A 16,669-nucleotide genomic window follows, 5' to 3' on the forward strand; every position below is an offset into this window, starting at 1 on the left:
TGATGTTTTTATAATGTTTATAATGCATCTTATCATTTAAAACAATATTCATTTTCTTTTTCTAATTTGAAAAAAAATATATCATAATTTATTACATCATATGTTTTTCAATTTTTCTAAATATTATATATATATATATATATATATATATACATATAAATTTATGTTTATTCTTTTGTTACTATCTTAAGATTTTGTCCTTTTTGTTATTTAAGATTTCATACAAATACATTAAAAAAGTTTTTTTTATAAATATTATAAATATATTTTGAATTATGCAACTCAACCAACACGAGTTTAACTTGATCAACTTGGGTCAATCCAACTTGAACAATCTGAATTCAACTCGAGTTTAAAAAAATAAGATTGAGTTGAATTTGGGTTGAGTACCTCAAGTTAGAGTTCAAGTTGGTTGAGTTTGGGTTATTTATTTCTTAATTCTGGTTGGATTTGAATTAATCATCGATTCGACCAATTTTCCCAAATTGCAACCTTACATGTCATAGAGGATGTGTTAGAGTGCATGACACATATTACAATATCAAATTTTATAAATTTAAACTTTTAGAAAAATTGATTGATCGACAATAATTTATTTTATTTTAATTATTATTTTTCGTAAGTCTATTTCCGTATTTATTTATCTTTTATTCCAAATTAATATTATGTCTTCTATGATGTATAATCTAATAAATACAAATCATACTTCTATTTATTAAAAGACATCATAAACTATCAACATAATTATGTAATTTTAAAATAACAAACTTTAATATTTTAATTACATGTGTCACATCTTAAATATGTAAATATTAGATCAAGTTAAAAAAATATTATCGTATTGTTTTAATAAATCTTGATTATAAATTTATAAATTTAATAAACGAAATTTAGTTTTTATGGAGCCAAATCCTACAATTTCCGAAATCGGCCCGGTCCGGCCCGGCCCAGCCCAGCCCAGCCCCCTACAACTTCAATCAGCGGCAATGTTATGCTGGGTCACTGTTGGGAGTGGAGCAGACGGGAGCAGACTAAGCAGAGGCGATGCCGAGCGAAGAAGCTTCAGCCGAAACGGCGTCGCAGGAGAACGTAGAGGCCTTGCTTGAAGTACAAGAAACACCTATATGCTTATTTCTATCATCGCTTCTCGCTTCTTCTTAGTTCTTACTCTAACTCTGTTAGGGCTTCACTTCCATTTTTGTTCCAATATTGCAGATGATTTCTTCTTCTTGTTATAATTGTGGAATTTATTTCATGATTTTTTTAATTTTTTTTAATCATTACTGAAGAATTGAAATAGTCTGATACTTTTGAGGATTATTTGATGATGTCAGTTATGGCAAAGAAAATTTTGCTGCCTTGATTTTACGGAAACATGATATGGATGAGAATTTCCGGAAAAAATAAAAAGAACATTGAGTAAATGATATGGAAATTGTAGATGAAACACGAGTATTTTGATTCCTTTCCACGGCTTATCATGAATGGAAAATGGATTGGTAGATTTGAAATTCTATATGACATTTATGGGGAGGATAATCAAACATTGGTGAAATATCTTGATATCAATACCGATATTAATACTGCTAAATTACGGAGATTTCAATGAAAATATCAGAAATGTCATGAATATTTTCATCATTCGATGGTGATGTTGAACTTGTAATTTCTATATCTATTGAATCTGTTTTAGCCATGTATTTCATAACTGGTTCTGCATTTCTTCAACATAGCAAGTATGGTGGCGCTACTCAGTCCGCAAATTGTAATTATGTTATTTTATTCATTTTTTTAATAACATTGCAATGATTGCTTCATACACGACATTCATGTTGCTGCCTTCATCGATTTTTCATTTACAAGCTTTATTTTCTCAACATGCTATGGTTTGAAATATAAAAAGTACGATTTCAATCCTTAGTTTATTGCTTTTATGCAGTAAGAATAGGATGAAAAAAAAAAAAGAAGAATCTTCTTTTGCTTCTTGAAGATTATCAACATTTAGGGATCCAATTTTGTTGAAGGAATCATCATCTTCATATCACAATGCAAATATGTCCATTTTCCCCTCAAAGTCTGATTGCATCTAGTGGTCATCGGCAATATAACTGTTGCTTTAGCTGTAGAATGAGGAGAAGGGGATGAAGGATGGCCGAAAAGAAAAAGGATTCTTGGAAAATCACACCAAGATCCCTTGGAAATTGCCACGGAGATTTTAAGAAATCACACTAAGTAGAAAGGAAATTGCACATTCAAAGATGCTTGGAAGCTAATAAAAACTCTAAACGCTCAATAATTCTAATAATATATTTTAATGACTACATATGTATATATAGTTTCATATAACTCTTTTGCACCTATCAAAAAAAAAAAAAACTTCTTTTTCCTAATAGAATAAGACTATCTTTCTTAGTAGAAATATGATTATTTTTCCCAATCAAGTGAAAACAAATAGACATTTGACAAAAGAATAAGTAAATTACTAAGACCAATCATAATAAAGAGACTCCAAATAAAACCATAGACTGCTAGGTAGGCCCATACCAAAAATATGGAACCATTAAACTACCCTTGCTGAAATATTCTATCATCTTCTTTTGTAAGTTTTCACAGGGTGGCACATTATTTCAGTGAGGCAGAATGATTTGATTTAAGTTGGAAATATCACAAGAAGAAGGGGAAGGCAAGATGGAATGTGGTATGAAGAAATGAGACAAAAGACACAATTTTATTTGCAAAAGGATATGGCCCTAGATATAGGTGAATGGTGAAAAAGACCTGTATGTCCTTCTCTAAGTGTTTGGGATTCAGGGCTTTGTGAGGTGGATTGGGTTGAGTTGAGTGATGTTTAACAAGGTCAATAATTTTGTATGTCCTTCTCTAGTTGTTAGGCTTAATGCTAGCCTGCTAGCATTTTGGATTTTTTGGAGGGTAGGAGTTTTACATCTTTGGGCAAAAAAATTGATGAAAAATATGATAGAAAAACAAATTTTACACATTAGATTGTTTCTTATCTAAGTTCAGGTTGTAGATGTTGTTTCTTGTTAGCATCTCTAATCATCATTCTCATAAAGCTTGTTATAAAGCATTTGATTCCTTTTTTTAATGATTATTTGTGAGAGAAGTTTGCCCATGTTTATTATCCATACAATGGTGAGGTTGAGGTTCAAAATGATTCAAAGGGACTTTGTGTGGGTAGATGGTGACTTGGACAAAAATTCTCATCCAGTGACTAGGTTGCAGTATATTAAGATAAAAGCATAGGTGACTTGGATGGGGAAAAGCACTACTTGGCAAGTGGAGCCTGAGACTTGCAACCAAGAGATAATCCTTGTGGAAACGAGTTATAGTAGGAAAGTTTAGGAAAGAGAAAGAGGGATGGTGTTCGAGGAATTTGTGGGGTGGCTATGGGATGGGGGTGTGGAAGGCAATTAGAAACAAGTAGAATGATGTTAAAAGTTTCATCTTATTGTTAAGAATAGCAAAGGGTAAAATTTTGGAAAGGTAGATGGTGTTGTGATATGACATTGGAAGATGCTTTCCTAGCTTTATTTTCTATAGCCATCACCTAGGATGATTGGGTAGTAGATGTGTGGGAGCAATCTAGGAGGGGAGTCGATGAAGTCCCTACTTTTCAAGACAATTCAATGATTGGGAACTTGAGGGAGTGGGGGCCTTTTTAGGGAATTTGCACACAATCTTAATTAGAAGCAACAAGGAGGATAGAATGAGTAGGAAGAAAACCAAGAGTAGCAACTTCTTAGTCAAATCTCTCTATGCTTCCTTGGCTAGGGGTGGAAGATGACCTTTTCCTATTTGGAATCCTTAGATGCCAATGAAAGTTTTTTTATTTTTCATAGGAAATCATTTGAGGAAAGATTTTGACAATTGTTTGGCTCAAAAGAAGGGGATGGTTTAGGCCGAATGAATGTAACATGCGTAAATGTGATGAAGAATCAACTGATCATGTACTCCTTCATTGTGTTAAAGCAAGAATGTTCTGACTGTTGACTTATTCTCTGTTTGGTATGACATGGATGCACTCTATAGTTAGAGAGAATCTTCTAAGCTGGCATAGTTCATTTGTAGAGGAAAAACGAAAGAAAGCTTGGAGGGCTACTTCCTTATGCTTATTTTAGACTCTGTGGAAAGAAAGACATAGGAGGTTATTTTAAAAATGCTAAGTCAAATCAAATAATTAAATATTCTCTTGTAACTATTTTTTTGGAATAGGTTTAGAGTGTGCATAGATTGTCACTCAATTCCATGATAGGCTTTGTGGATTGGTTAAGCACCAAGTAAGGAGTGGGAGCTTGTTTTTGTTTTATCTTTCCTTGGATAACCTTTTTTGTCACATATCGTATACATCATCTGTACCTTGGTGTGCCCTTTCTAAGGCATTGTCAATATACTCTTTTATTGCCTATAAAAATGGAATAGGGGGCTTGGTTTTTCAAAGTCTATTACTTAAACAATAGAGCCTTGGGAAGTGGTGTTAGAGGTTTGCTAGTTAGTGGAACAATTTATGGAGAAACGTCATCTTAGAGAAGTTTGAGGCGGCAAAGGGTTGGTGTTCTAGTGTTGGTAGAGACAAACTTGGGGTGTGTTTTTTGGAAAACAATAATAGAGGTTAGGAGGTGCTTCAAACTAGGACTTCCTTGGCAGTGGGATATGGGAGGAGAGTTAGTTTCTGGCATGATGTGTATTGTGATGGTTCTTAGTTGAGTGCCTCCTTTCTTGAGCTATTTAGCATAGTTAATTCCAAGGAGGTTTTGGGGGAATCAAAGCATTAGAATCCTCATTTTGTGGGGGTTTTCAATGATTAAGAGTCGGAAAGGGTGGATATGATGATGAAAGGGTGGGCCTTAGTGAATTGGTACTATTTGTGCAAGGGTGAGAAAGAGTTAGTCAACCACATCTTGATTCATTGTAGTCTAGCTTGCACTCTGTGGCATCTCCTGTGCTCTTTCTTTGGTCTTTCTTGGAATCCCCCTCGGTTGGTTAAAGAGGTTTCATTAGGGTGGCATGGAGGTTGGGAAAAATGCAGGAAGGTTTGGAGAATGACTCCTTTTTTCTTGTTTTGGATTATATGGGGTGAAGAAATTGTTGAATGTCCAAAGAGTCTTTTCTTTGTTCTCTTTTCTTATGGTCTAAGTAGTCTTTGGACAAAAATCCTTTGTCTTTATTGGGTTTCATTGACTGTTTGAGTATTTACTAAGCTTTAAGTGATTTAAGTTTCTCAATTTGGCCTCTTTTGTTACACTCCCAATGCACATGGGTTGCACTCCCATTTGTTAGGCACCGCTTCTTACACTCTCTTGCATATAACCAAAAAAAAAAAAAACAGGTGATTGATTATATAGATGAAGTGAAGCATTGTGATCTATACTTGATAATGCCTCATGAACTAATACTTTTCTTTATTCTTTCTTAGTTTTCTTATGAGATTTCTTTGTTCTAGTTTTTTCTTATCTTTCTTGGTTTCAATATCACACTTCTCAATTATTTAAGAAAATGTGGTTCCCTTCTTTTTTCGAGACAAACTCTCCATAAATCCACTTCTTGGAGGTTTCAGGAATTCCTCATGATGGGAAGTTTATTTATTCATCTGTTGAAAAATATCTCCCATAATTTATCACAATTTTTTCCTAGTTTACAAAATTATGGAACAAATATTTTCTCCCTCAAATGTCACTCTTCCCACTGGGTGTGGATGAAATGCCAGAATTTCTTTTGCCAAGACCAACTTTCTTTTTGGCCTTCTTCCTATTGGACCATGTTGACTTGCAGCAGTATCTTTGTTGCACTTGCACATGATCAAACTATATCATCCCACTTTCCGTTAGCTTGCCCTTGATACACAATGAAACCAGCTCTTTGATTTGCACCTTGCCATTAAATTTTACTATTTTCTCATTTTTGCTCCTATTTTTATTACATTCACCTTCCATATTTATTCTTGCTCACCCAAATTCCACTAACTTGTGTCACAAAAGCTAGAGGCACATTGCCCCTTGACTGCAAGCTCCCCATTGGGACCAACACATTGGGGCATGTACTTGCATGGCAGATTGATTCAACATGTATCTGCTTGATTAATTAAATCCATTATGATTTTCTTCTTCTGGTATGCTTATGGTGACTGTTTTCTTCTATGTAGCAACCTCTCTGTCATTGAGGGATGATTTGATCTTTAGCTCGGTTACATCTCTTTAGTGACATTTATTGGTTCACATTATTTATTAGTTAATTGATTTGTATTTCATTTCTTTTACAGGCTGCTAGATATGATGACATTGATGATGTTAAAATCATAGCTTCTGCTGGAGTTTCTCTTGATTCTAAGGATTCACAAGGGAGAACAGGTTATAATTTGCAATATGTCCTTGATATTCCAAATACTGTGACTTGTTCTTTGATTATTAATCATGGTCAATGATCTTTTATTTTCCTGAAAATTCTGTTCATACCATATTTCTGTTTCTTTTGTTGGTTTTCTCTGCTATTTACTTATGATTCGTAAATCATTCTCTAGAAAGTTTGAATCAATGAGTTTGTTGTCTGGGCAAAAGTACTGCAGGTAGAACATATGTTGAATGTCACGTTCATGATGTCACTGTGTAACTTGTAAATGGTGTCTGCACTGCCCTCCCTCTTGTGCATCAAATTTCTTTTGGGCCCTTCTCTAAGAGAGTTCAACCTCATTAGGTTCAGGCAGCAAGGGATTGAGGTGGGGATGATGAAGTTCCCAGTTCAATCCATGTAGCAACTTTAAAAAAATAAAAGCTCTTATATATATATGGAAAGAGAGAGAGAGAGAGAGAGTCCACTTCCATTAGTTTGAAGTTAGAGATCTAATCCTTGCCATTCAAAGACCAAAATTTTAAGTCATCATCAAATTCTTTTACGAAAAATGGTTTTTTGTTCAAGGGGAGATTTTCTGGAAACTAAACCTAGAGAATTCTCACATGATTGCAGAATACAGTTAATAATATGATTTATACACAAACATGTATGGAATTAACAGAAAATATTAGGGCTGCAACTTGTACATGTTAGTTGGGTTGGTTGGAAGGAAGCTGACACAAGCCCAACGCAACCTGACTTCAGGTTGCTGATTTTCAACCCAAGCTCAAATTGGTGGGTTTGAGTGAATCTTTGGGTTTCTTGGGATTAATAGGTAATTAATTATTTTTTAAAATTTATGTACATTGGATTAGTTATAACATCAAACAAGTTTTAGAAAGTAAATTTCTAAATTTATCTTTCATGTTAAAATGGGGGTACATGATGCTTTAAAAAAAATATCTTAATGCACATTATATGATTTAAGCCTTTTTACTTGATTAAATAAATATGATGCTATAATAGATTCTGAATGTGTGTTCAGATTTTCTTTTCATAATCTTTTCCACAAATGCTCCCAAATCTGCCAAGTAATGGGTTGAGTTGGGAATTCCTTTGAAATTTGTACTCCGGTTAAATGTTAACACCTTTTCTGTGATGATCAATAAAATTTGTGTTCATATTATCAAAAATTTCAATTTGACTTCTTGCTTTACTTTCATCTTTGTCTAACTGGTTAAACTGATACTTGCAGCACTTCACATGGCTGCAGCTAATGGACATCTTGATGTTGTGGAGTTTCTTATCAGTAGTGGAGTGGTAAGCAAGCCATCTTAAAAAAATTACTTGTCATGTTACATGTTTATATGTTTCAACTTGCTAATACTAGTTCAATGGTAAACCTTTTTTCTTGATGCCCTTCATTCACAACTTTAATCACATTATAATTTATCCACAACCTGTTCTTTTCATGCCTTGTTCTATGATTGAATATGAGACAATGATTACAGATTCATCCTTTGCTTTGTTTCCTTCTCTCTTTGTCCTTTGGGTGCTTATGGACACTTTATAGCATGTGAAGTACCCATTGTAGACATGACATAATGTGACAAAGATTTGGGCATGCAATACGTGTCGGACATGCCTATCCTCACCTTAAGGATTTAAGGCTTTAGGAAGTGAAGGAAAAGTCTGCTGCTTGAAGAAAGTCTATGTAGGGGTGTGTCCAGAAGCAAATGTTACCATAAGGATTCAAGGCTTTAGGAAAAGGAAAAGCGTTGCTTGAAGAAAGCATGTGTTTAGGCATCTGTGTGTGTCTGCATCTGTGTCATTTCTCTCTTTTCCTCTTTTCCTCTTCTTCTATCCTAACAAACAATTCTAATCTTGATCTTCACCATAATCCTGACCACCACAATCATGGTACCCGCCAAATTAAAAAAATTGATTCCACCATATCCGCTAAGCTTCTCATTGCCTCTGAAAGAATCCTGTCAATCTATGAAGTTTACCTAAATAAAATTCTCTCTTCCTGAAAAGGACAAAGAAAAGAAGGGAGACAACTAGATGATGATGATGATGATAACGTAATAGTGCTATCAAATTGAAATTGGAGAGTTTTAATTACCAAATGATGCAATGATACTGTTACAAGCAAAGCCTTTCCTCTAATACACAGGATGTGGTTCAAGTCCCACAGCAAATTGAAAACTTAAAAACTCTTCTTGCGACTTCTTTGAAATTTCCAAGTAATTATTCCGGCGATGGTAGCCATATGGTTTGTCCGGCACTCCCCTCAAAGCACTGGGCACCACAGTACTCACTTGATATCCTCTCTCCTTGTGGAAGGATTCTCATATAATCCATAGTCATGAGAAGCATTGTTCTCAATATAATACATCTCTTTGACTGCTTTTCACTTCTTTGATGATATCCAGAACATCATACTAGTATTGGCAGTTGGTTCATGCTTATCATCTCTTAAAATTCAATGGATAATAGAAAGAATCCAAGTCCTTTTTGCCTCAAGATAAACCCTCACAGCTAAGCTCATGACAAGTAATTAGCTCAATCCAACTTCAGTTATCTATATCATCCCAAGTTTCCAAATACCTTCAGAATAGGAGTTGTGAACCATCTTGACATCACTTGGTTGTAATTATTTAACCCTCTAATAAAACACAAATATGAAATATTTGGATATTCAAAACTACTAAAGCATTCTTTACATATGAACCTGGGCAACACCATACTAGAAATGTCAAAATATAGATTATGCACCAAAAACTACACAGGAGTGAATAATCACTAAAAAAGCACCAGAATTTTGTAACAAATCTTGAGTTAGACTTGTTACATAATGACAAAGCTAGACAGTCTGAAAGAGAGTTTGTACCAAAAAACTTGGTGAAACAATACAAACCACCAAACTGATTTTGAGGGGCATTGTCAATACCAAACCTGACGTTACCAATCTTTGGGAGAAAATAAGTAATGAAAGACATGATAAAACATCACCTAGTAGCTTAAACCTGGACCTGCTGAGGGGCTGTCCAACACCAAACCTGGCACTACCAATCTCTGAAAGAAATTACATACACAAAAGGCATGATGAAACATCACCTTGTTGCTTAATCTTGACCCTACCAATCTGATTTTGAGGCCTTTCTCATTGCCAAACCCAACACCACAATCTTAACAAGGAAACACAAACTCAAAAGACCTGATAAAATATCACCCTTTGAGCATTCTCAATGCTAAACCTGACTATAAAGGTACCTATCTTTGAATGAAGACACAGTCTCCAACTCTGACTACAATTACATTTTTTGATAGGCAACTCTGACTACAATTACCTACTAAGCACTTCCAAATCTAATATATCATATGAGAATTCCTTAAAGATGATTTCAAACCCTTGAAGAACATTGCATATGATAGAAACATTGCATATGATGGGGTTCTGAAGCCACTACACCTCTTCCCACAACATTGACTTAGCACTATTCATATATTCAGTCATCATATTGAATATCAGATGAATTCTATTAGCCCATGTGAGAGGGAGGCCTGTTTGAACAATGTTGATTCTGCACTTTTCACACCCTCGATCATGATCTTTGGTGTTAGATGAGCTTTTCTTAATGTATACTGATAGAGAGAGAGGGAGGGGGCAGGGGGTTGGGGTGTTGGAAGAGAGAGAACAAGGGGAGAGAGAGGATAAGGATGGGGCAGGGAGACGTTCCCACAATTTCATTCAGTACTATTTACAACCTCAATCATCATCTTGAGGGTCAGAGGAGTTTTATTGGTGTATATTTTGAGAGAGGGAGAGGGAGAGGGAGAGAGAGAGAGAGAGAGAGGCATATTCATGCCCTCAATCATCATCTTGAATTTGAGATGAGTTTTATTGGTCTATGTTGTGAGAAGGGGGGAGGGGGAGAGAGAGGCTTGCTCCCACAATGTTGATTCAACACTGTTCATACTCTCAATCATCATCTTCAACATAGGGGGAAGAGAGAGAGAGGCTTGCTCCCACGATGTTGATTCAGCACTGTTCATACCTTCAATCATCATCTCGGATATCACATAAATTCTGAATTTCCTTATATCCTATGTCTTTTGAGCAAGCATCACAATCAGTTAAGTTCATGGCCCAAACTAGTATTTGGGTTCAGAGTAGTTGTACATAAATTCTGAATTTCATGTCCTATATCTTCTGAGCAGATTGCAATTAGTGGAGTTTAAACATTTTGTTCTCTCTGCCTCACAGGTTTTAAGCTCTATTTTTCTCCAATTTCGACTAGTATACCTTTGATGGTTAAATTCCTTATTCTCTGTACATTTTCTTGAGCTTCAAGCATCTTTCAATTTTTTTTGTCATTATTTACAATTTTATGAAGCCAGAGAAATTGCGTTATTCTGTCTTTTGAATTTCGCTCTTTTGATCCTTGCTGTTCATAAAAATAATTATCCTTTGTTAAAAATTTCTAAGTTTCCGGGGGCATTTATGTAAGCAGGATCTTAATGCTTCTAATGTGGAGAAGAATACACCACTTCATTGGGCTTGCTTAAATGGGCATATTGAGGTAATAATTTATTTTGTCTAAGCATGATAGTCACTTACAAATATATATATATATATATATATATATATATATATATATATATTTGGATTAAGCATTGCTCTCTTTTTTCATTTAATTTTTTTTTTCAGGTGGTTAAAAATCTGATTCTTGCTGGAGCAAATGTAACTGCACTAAATAGGTGTGCTGTCTATGATCTTATATGTTGTTTATTTATTTTACTTATATGGAAATTATTGGTATGAAGACATGTTTTATTTCTCATATAAATCATTGCGGCATTGGATGATATTCAGCCATGAGAGGACTCCAATGGATGAAGCAGTAAGTAGGGGAAAGATGGATGTTATTGACGCAATTAATGCAGCTGTGGCACAAGTTGAACTTACTGGCATTGGGGTTTCTGAAACTTAAAGATGTGTAATGGTTTTTGTAGTTTGTATCTGTTGGTTATAGTATACAAGCTTTTAAGTTGAAAATTTTGGTGAGCGAATTCTCGCCGTTCCTTGTGAGCTGTGACAGCTCTTTCTTTCATGGTTAACTACCCACTTTGAGTAAATATACTGTCTTGGTGGATTTGGGGGTCTCATCGCTCTATTGTGTTTACTAATGGTTTTGACATGTTGAGAACTATGAAAGGAGTTTTGGTTGGCTTAGAAGCTTGAGGTCCGCTTTCCATGTTATGAACTTTAGGTGTTCCTTAGGAAGTTACTAAGAACCCGTTTGATAATGATTTTACGAAGTGTTTCTATCATTTTTAACACTTAAAATTTTGTATCATTTAAACTGTTAGAAAGACTAGAAGCATTTTCTAGAATTGCTATTAAACGTACTCGAAGTCACCTTTTCCTGATTTTTAACTTGTTATGTTTAAAAATGTTACATGCCTTAGAAGTTAGAAGTTAGAAGTTAGAAATTAAAAAAAAGATAAAAATACAAACCCGAACATTTAAAGAGTTTGAAAGAATGAGATTTTATTTAGGTTGAGATTATTTCATTCTTAAAATATTCAATAATTGAAATTAAGTGGGAACCCAATGTAATGAATATTACAAAATTTTACATTCTTGTTACATAGTTCAGCATATGCTACTAAAAAAAGTTAGAAAAATTGTATATTCAAGGTTGAAGACCAAAGCTTTCCGTATGGAGGAAGGCAAGATGTAAACCACCCACTTCATTCAATGCTGGTTTGGTGAGTAGGGATGATAATGAAGGTCTCCTCTTTGGGCTATATATTGTTCTTTACTTTTTAGCTTAAGAAATTTATAAAGTCATTTTAGTGATCCTGGGTGAAAGCTATGTTGGATCTTATGGTTTTAAGGTTGCTTTCACACTACTTATTCGCTGGGGTGTAGTCAATGTGAAAGTTTCTACGTTTGGTGGTAATTGTAATTTAGAGTCTATCATGAAAGCAAATCCCTTCTTCCATTTGCTATTTTAGGCCAATTACAATCTATATAAATAAAATAGTTTGGCTACAAATCAATGAAAAAGTTAAATACAAAGGTTAATGATTTAAATTAATTTTAAATTAAATTATATTTAATTATTTAATTCTTATTTTAAGTATTATAGTTGTTGGATAAAATTAACTTAAAACCTATTTAATGTCATCAAATTGACATATTTATTCTAATAAATTATAATTAGAGTTAAAAAAAAAGTGGAGTAATAATAAAGGTGGTAAGATAGTAAAAGAGATTTTGAAGGTAATTAGGATAAATAAGGGTAAAAAAGTAAAATAAAAATATATACTTAAAAATAATTTAATTATTTTTACTTAAAGTTATTTTTTACCTTAATTCATACCATTTTAATTTACTTTATAATTTAAATTAAATTATTAAGTTACTACAAATATAAAACAAAGTCACGTACTTACAAATTTCTTCAAACCTTCTCTCCTCCACCGCTATATATATATAATAAATTTAGTAAAATCTAAATCATTAAATGAAAGTATGAAAAAAAAACCATTTATAATATTAACAAATGTTTTTTATTATTTATATTTTTTTTCCATTTAGAAGAGTAGAAAACAATTTTCGCTCCAGCTCCCAAGGCTTTGTAATGGTTTGAACGGTTCCTTTTTATGCAGCTTCTTGCAATTGGCCTATTTTAAGCTTGCATTGTGTAAATAATAATTAATTTGGTGTACCATTTCCATGTATAACTTGATTTTAGAAAGAGTATATGAGATCTTGATTACAAGGATTATTATCAACTCAAATCTATGATCAAACTCTAATATCACTGGTTAAATTTCAAATTTCTATCCTTATGTTTTGTTCTAGGAAAATATTAAAGAAAAATTATTAAAAAATAATTTTCTCTGATTTTATTATGAAATATATATATATATATATATATTAAAAAATTATACACAATCATATTCTTTATGTAACCTCTCGTTATTCTCATTATTTACTTTTGCACCTATTCTTCACAATCATTGGTTTCAATCTATCTCACGTTACTCACTCAAATATTGTATCTCCAATCTCTACCTTGATTATACACGATCATATTCGCTATATATCCTCTTATTATTTTCATTATTTTCTATTACACCTATTTTTCGTAATCAATGTTTTCAAAATTGAATCAATCATTAAACTAGAAAATTTATTGATTTATAGTTCATTGGTCAAACCGACAATCGAACTACGGTTGAACCAACGATTGAACTGGTGACGTCATAAATATATATTTTATATATTATTTAATTAAAAAATAATAAATAATAATAAATAAAATATGGAAATGATTCAATTTTAAATGCAATAAATAAATCAACCAAAAATTATAAATCAACAAAAAATTAAAACAAAAAATATAAAAATATTAAATATTAAAGTTCAAAAATAAAAACTTAAGTTTTAAACTAATAAATGGATTTGAGCCATAGCTAACAGCTAATAGCCTCAAAAAAATGGATTTGAGCCACAAAAATTATTAGTAATATTTAATAAACTCATAGATAACAACCACAAAAAAATGGATTTGTTGCAAGGAGAGTGGTTGGGTCGGGAGCTGGAGCAAGGAGAGGGGCGGTTGAGGGGCGGGGGGAGGGGAATTAAAAAGGGTTGAATCGTTCAGTTTGAAGGGAATTGATCGGTTCGTCTGGTTCATTAGTTTAACCATTGGTTCACCCAGTCTGATGTCGGTTCAATCCTTAGTCGGTTCAACTCACTAGACCGATCGACGGTTGGATCGATTGGACCGGTCAATTCGGTTCGATTTTAAAATAGTATAAAAAAAATTAATTTATTAACTTTTTTTATTTTCTCTATATTTCCTTTAAAAATTCAATAATTTAAGAGTTGGTGTATTGAGTAGTAATTATGAAGGCAAGACTTGAATCGCTAAATCCATATTATTATGATGGGAGGCAAAAGAATACTAAAAGGAGCACTGGGGAGAGGACAAGTGCATTTATTTAAGTCGAGAATGTTACAAATTGCAGTTGAGGGGAGGCATATTTAAGAACATGTGTACCATCTTGTTGTTGAGTTGGTAAACAAGAATATGGGTCCATAATTACCCTCGGGTGAGACTGAAATCTTTAAGTACATTTTCAGTCATGACGTCTCAAGACTGAAACCATTTTCTCTTGAGCTTTGTCTGGGCCAGGCGTTGGTGGAGCCCTTCTCACACTCCTCTCTCAACAATCCAAATTTCTTTTTTTAAAATAAAGGTTTGATTGATTTCCCATTAAGACTTGCATTATCTTCTCTTTAGAGTAATCCCACCATAAATAAAGCTCTCTTTTAATGACCTCCGTAGAATTCGTAGAGGTGATGTGCGATGAGGAATTTACTAGTGGTGGCCATTTGTGACCACCATAAAATGTCTACTCAAATCTTTTCCTCTATGTAAATATGGAACTTAAGAAAGAGTTTCAAGTAAGGCCTAAATATAACTCTATCTGAGCTAGGCTCATATCACCACCCCTACCACTTTGGGATGATCATGAGAAATCCCTTGGTGTACAAGCAATAGGAAAATTACCCACTTAGAATTTCTGAGTAGTAATAGAACTTCAATATCACATTCCTACTTGAATTTTAATGAACAAAAATGGACAATTGAAGACCCTAAAGGACTAGAACCAACAAGCTTGAAAAAGAAGAAAACCAAACCAATATATGATCATATCCTTCAATTATAGTACTTTATTGTTGATGGTGGAAAAAGTTCAAGGTTCTTTTCCATGGGAGGGGAGGGAGGCTAGCTATGAGTCTATGACCTAAAACAAAGCCTCCTCAACAAAATATGAATTGGGGGTAGGGGTCTCATGAGGTCTCTAGCCTTTTGAAGCCTAGCCGTACATTGTGATTCTTCATTAAAGAAGAGGTTCATGATTCCACTCATACAACGCAAGAAAAGGAACCCATCTCATTATCACTAGCTACCAAACTCACTACATAAATTAATTCATTGGGGTGGTCTCTAGCTCCTATATATATATATATATATATATATAGAAGAAATGGGTTTTTTTTTAGGGGGATGGTATGGATGGGTACGAAAAGAAGAAGAGAAAAAGTGTAGGGTGGGCAATAAAATTGAGGAAAAAAATGGTAGAGAAAAATGATATTGGAATCCATGTGATGGTTGATAAGACCCCAATACCAGTTTTGATAAAGAAGATGAAATCCCACAGATTATGAAGGCACTGAAAGGCGCAGGTTTTCCTTTAACCATCAAAATCATCCTTTACCAATTATCCTTTTCATGGGTCATCATCAACATCTATCTCACTCAGAATCCTTTGGGATTAAACTCCAAGGACCACCCACTCCTTTTTTCTTTTATCGTTTTGCTGAATAAGAATCAACTACCCACAGTCCCATTGGAATATTATTTTATCAAAATTAAATTCAAAGAAATGCTGCACTACCCCTAGAATCCTTCCCTAAAGCCTTCACCTTTACCCATTCTATCTCTTAGTGTACTAAAGATCCATCCGCATGCAACCAAAATTTACTAGGTGTTGGCGTATGCATAGATGCAGTGGAATTTGATTCATGGTGGAGCTTCCACACACAAAGGTGAGATATCATTTGACACATGGAAATGTTTTCCCAAATGATTCTCAAAAATCAATTTTTAAAAACACTTCTCTAAAATAGAAAACAATATATTTATACTCAAGAACTTATCTACTCTTTAGAATATGTTTGCTACACAAATCCTCCAAAACTTCAACAAATATACTTTGTAAGTTCAAATAACTATTTTCTATTTCTATTTCCTTAAAAATGGAACTGTTTTCAAAAAGCTTTGAGCTAAAAACAATTTTTAAAAACAAAATGAATTAAAAAAACAATTTTTAAAGAACAAATAGTTGTTTTCACCTACTTTTAAAAACAAGTTTCTAAAAACATGACCAAACCACCAATTCCCATGGCAAGATAACAAAACACATCAAATGCTATTCTAAAATGACATTTAAGTAAATGAGAGGAGATCCGCCCCGTGCAACAAAAATCAACTCAACTCAGATGGCAGTCATCCTGTGTTATCAAACATCTCATATGTTGCAGCTTGCAATGCAAAGATGACGATATTCCCATGGGAAATCCATGAACATCCAAGTTGAAATACCCTCACATGCAATATCATGATGTTCTAAGTATAGCCCTCCATTTCAAGATGCATACAAAACCAGTGGGTTATGAATTATCATCATTCAGCCTCACAAGGCCTACCATTAACAAGAGAACTGCGAGAGA

General features: G+C 33.6%; 1 protein-coding gene across 1 annotated transcript; it reads left to right on the forward strand.

The window, feature by feature from the left end:
• The first annotated feature begins 949 nt into the window (after positions 1-949).
• Positions 950-11,517, forward strand: LOC100265466 (uncharacterized). The gene is made up of 6 exons (XM_002280053.4): positions 950-1,107; positions 6,278-6,365; positions 7,601-7,665; positions 10,863-10,931; positions 11,060-11,109; positions 11,225-11,517. Exons 1-6 carry the CDS (start codon positions 1,045-1,047, stop codon positions 11,340-11,342), a joined length of 453 nt encoding a protein of 150 aa, XP_002280089.1. The 5' UTR covers positions 950-1,044; the 3' UTR covers positions 11,343-11,517.
• The last annotated feature ends 5,152 nt before the right edge of the window (positions 11,518-16,669 follow it).

Source organism: Vitis vinifera, chromosome 6, assembly GCF_030704535.1.
Source record: "Vitis vinifera cultivar Pinot Noir 40024 chromosome 6, ASM3070453v1".
NCBI classification, from domain to species: domain Eukaryota; kingdom Viridiplantae; phylum Streptophyta; class Magnoliopsida; order Vitales; family Vitaceae; genus Vitis; species Vitis vinifera.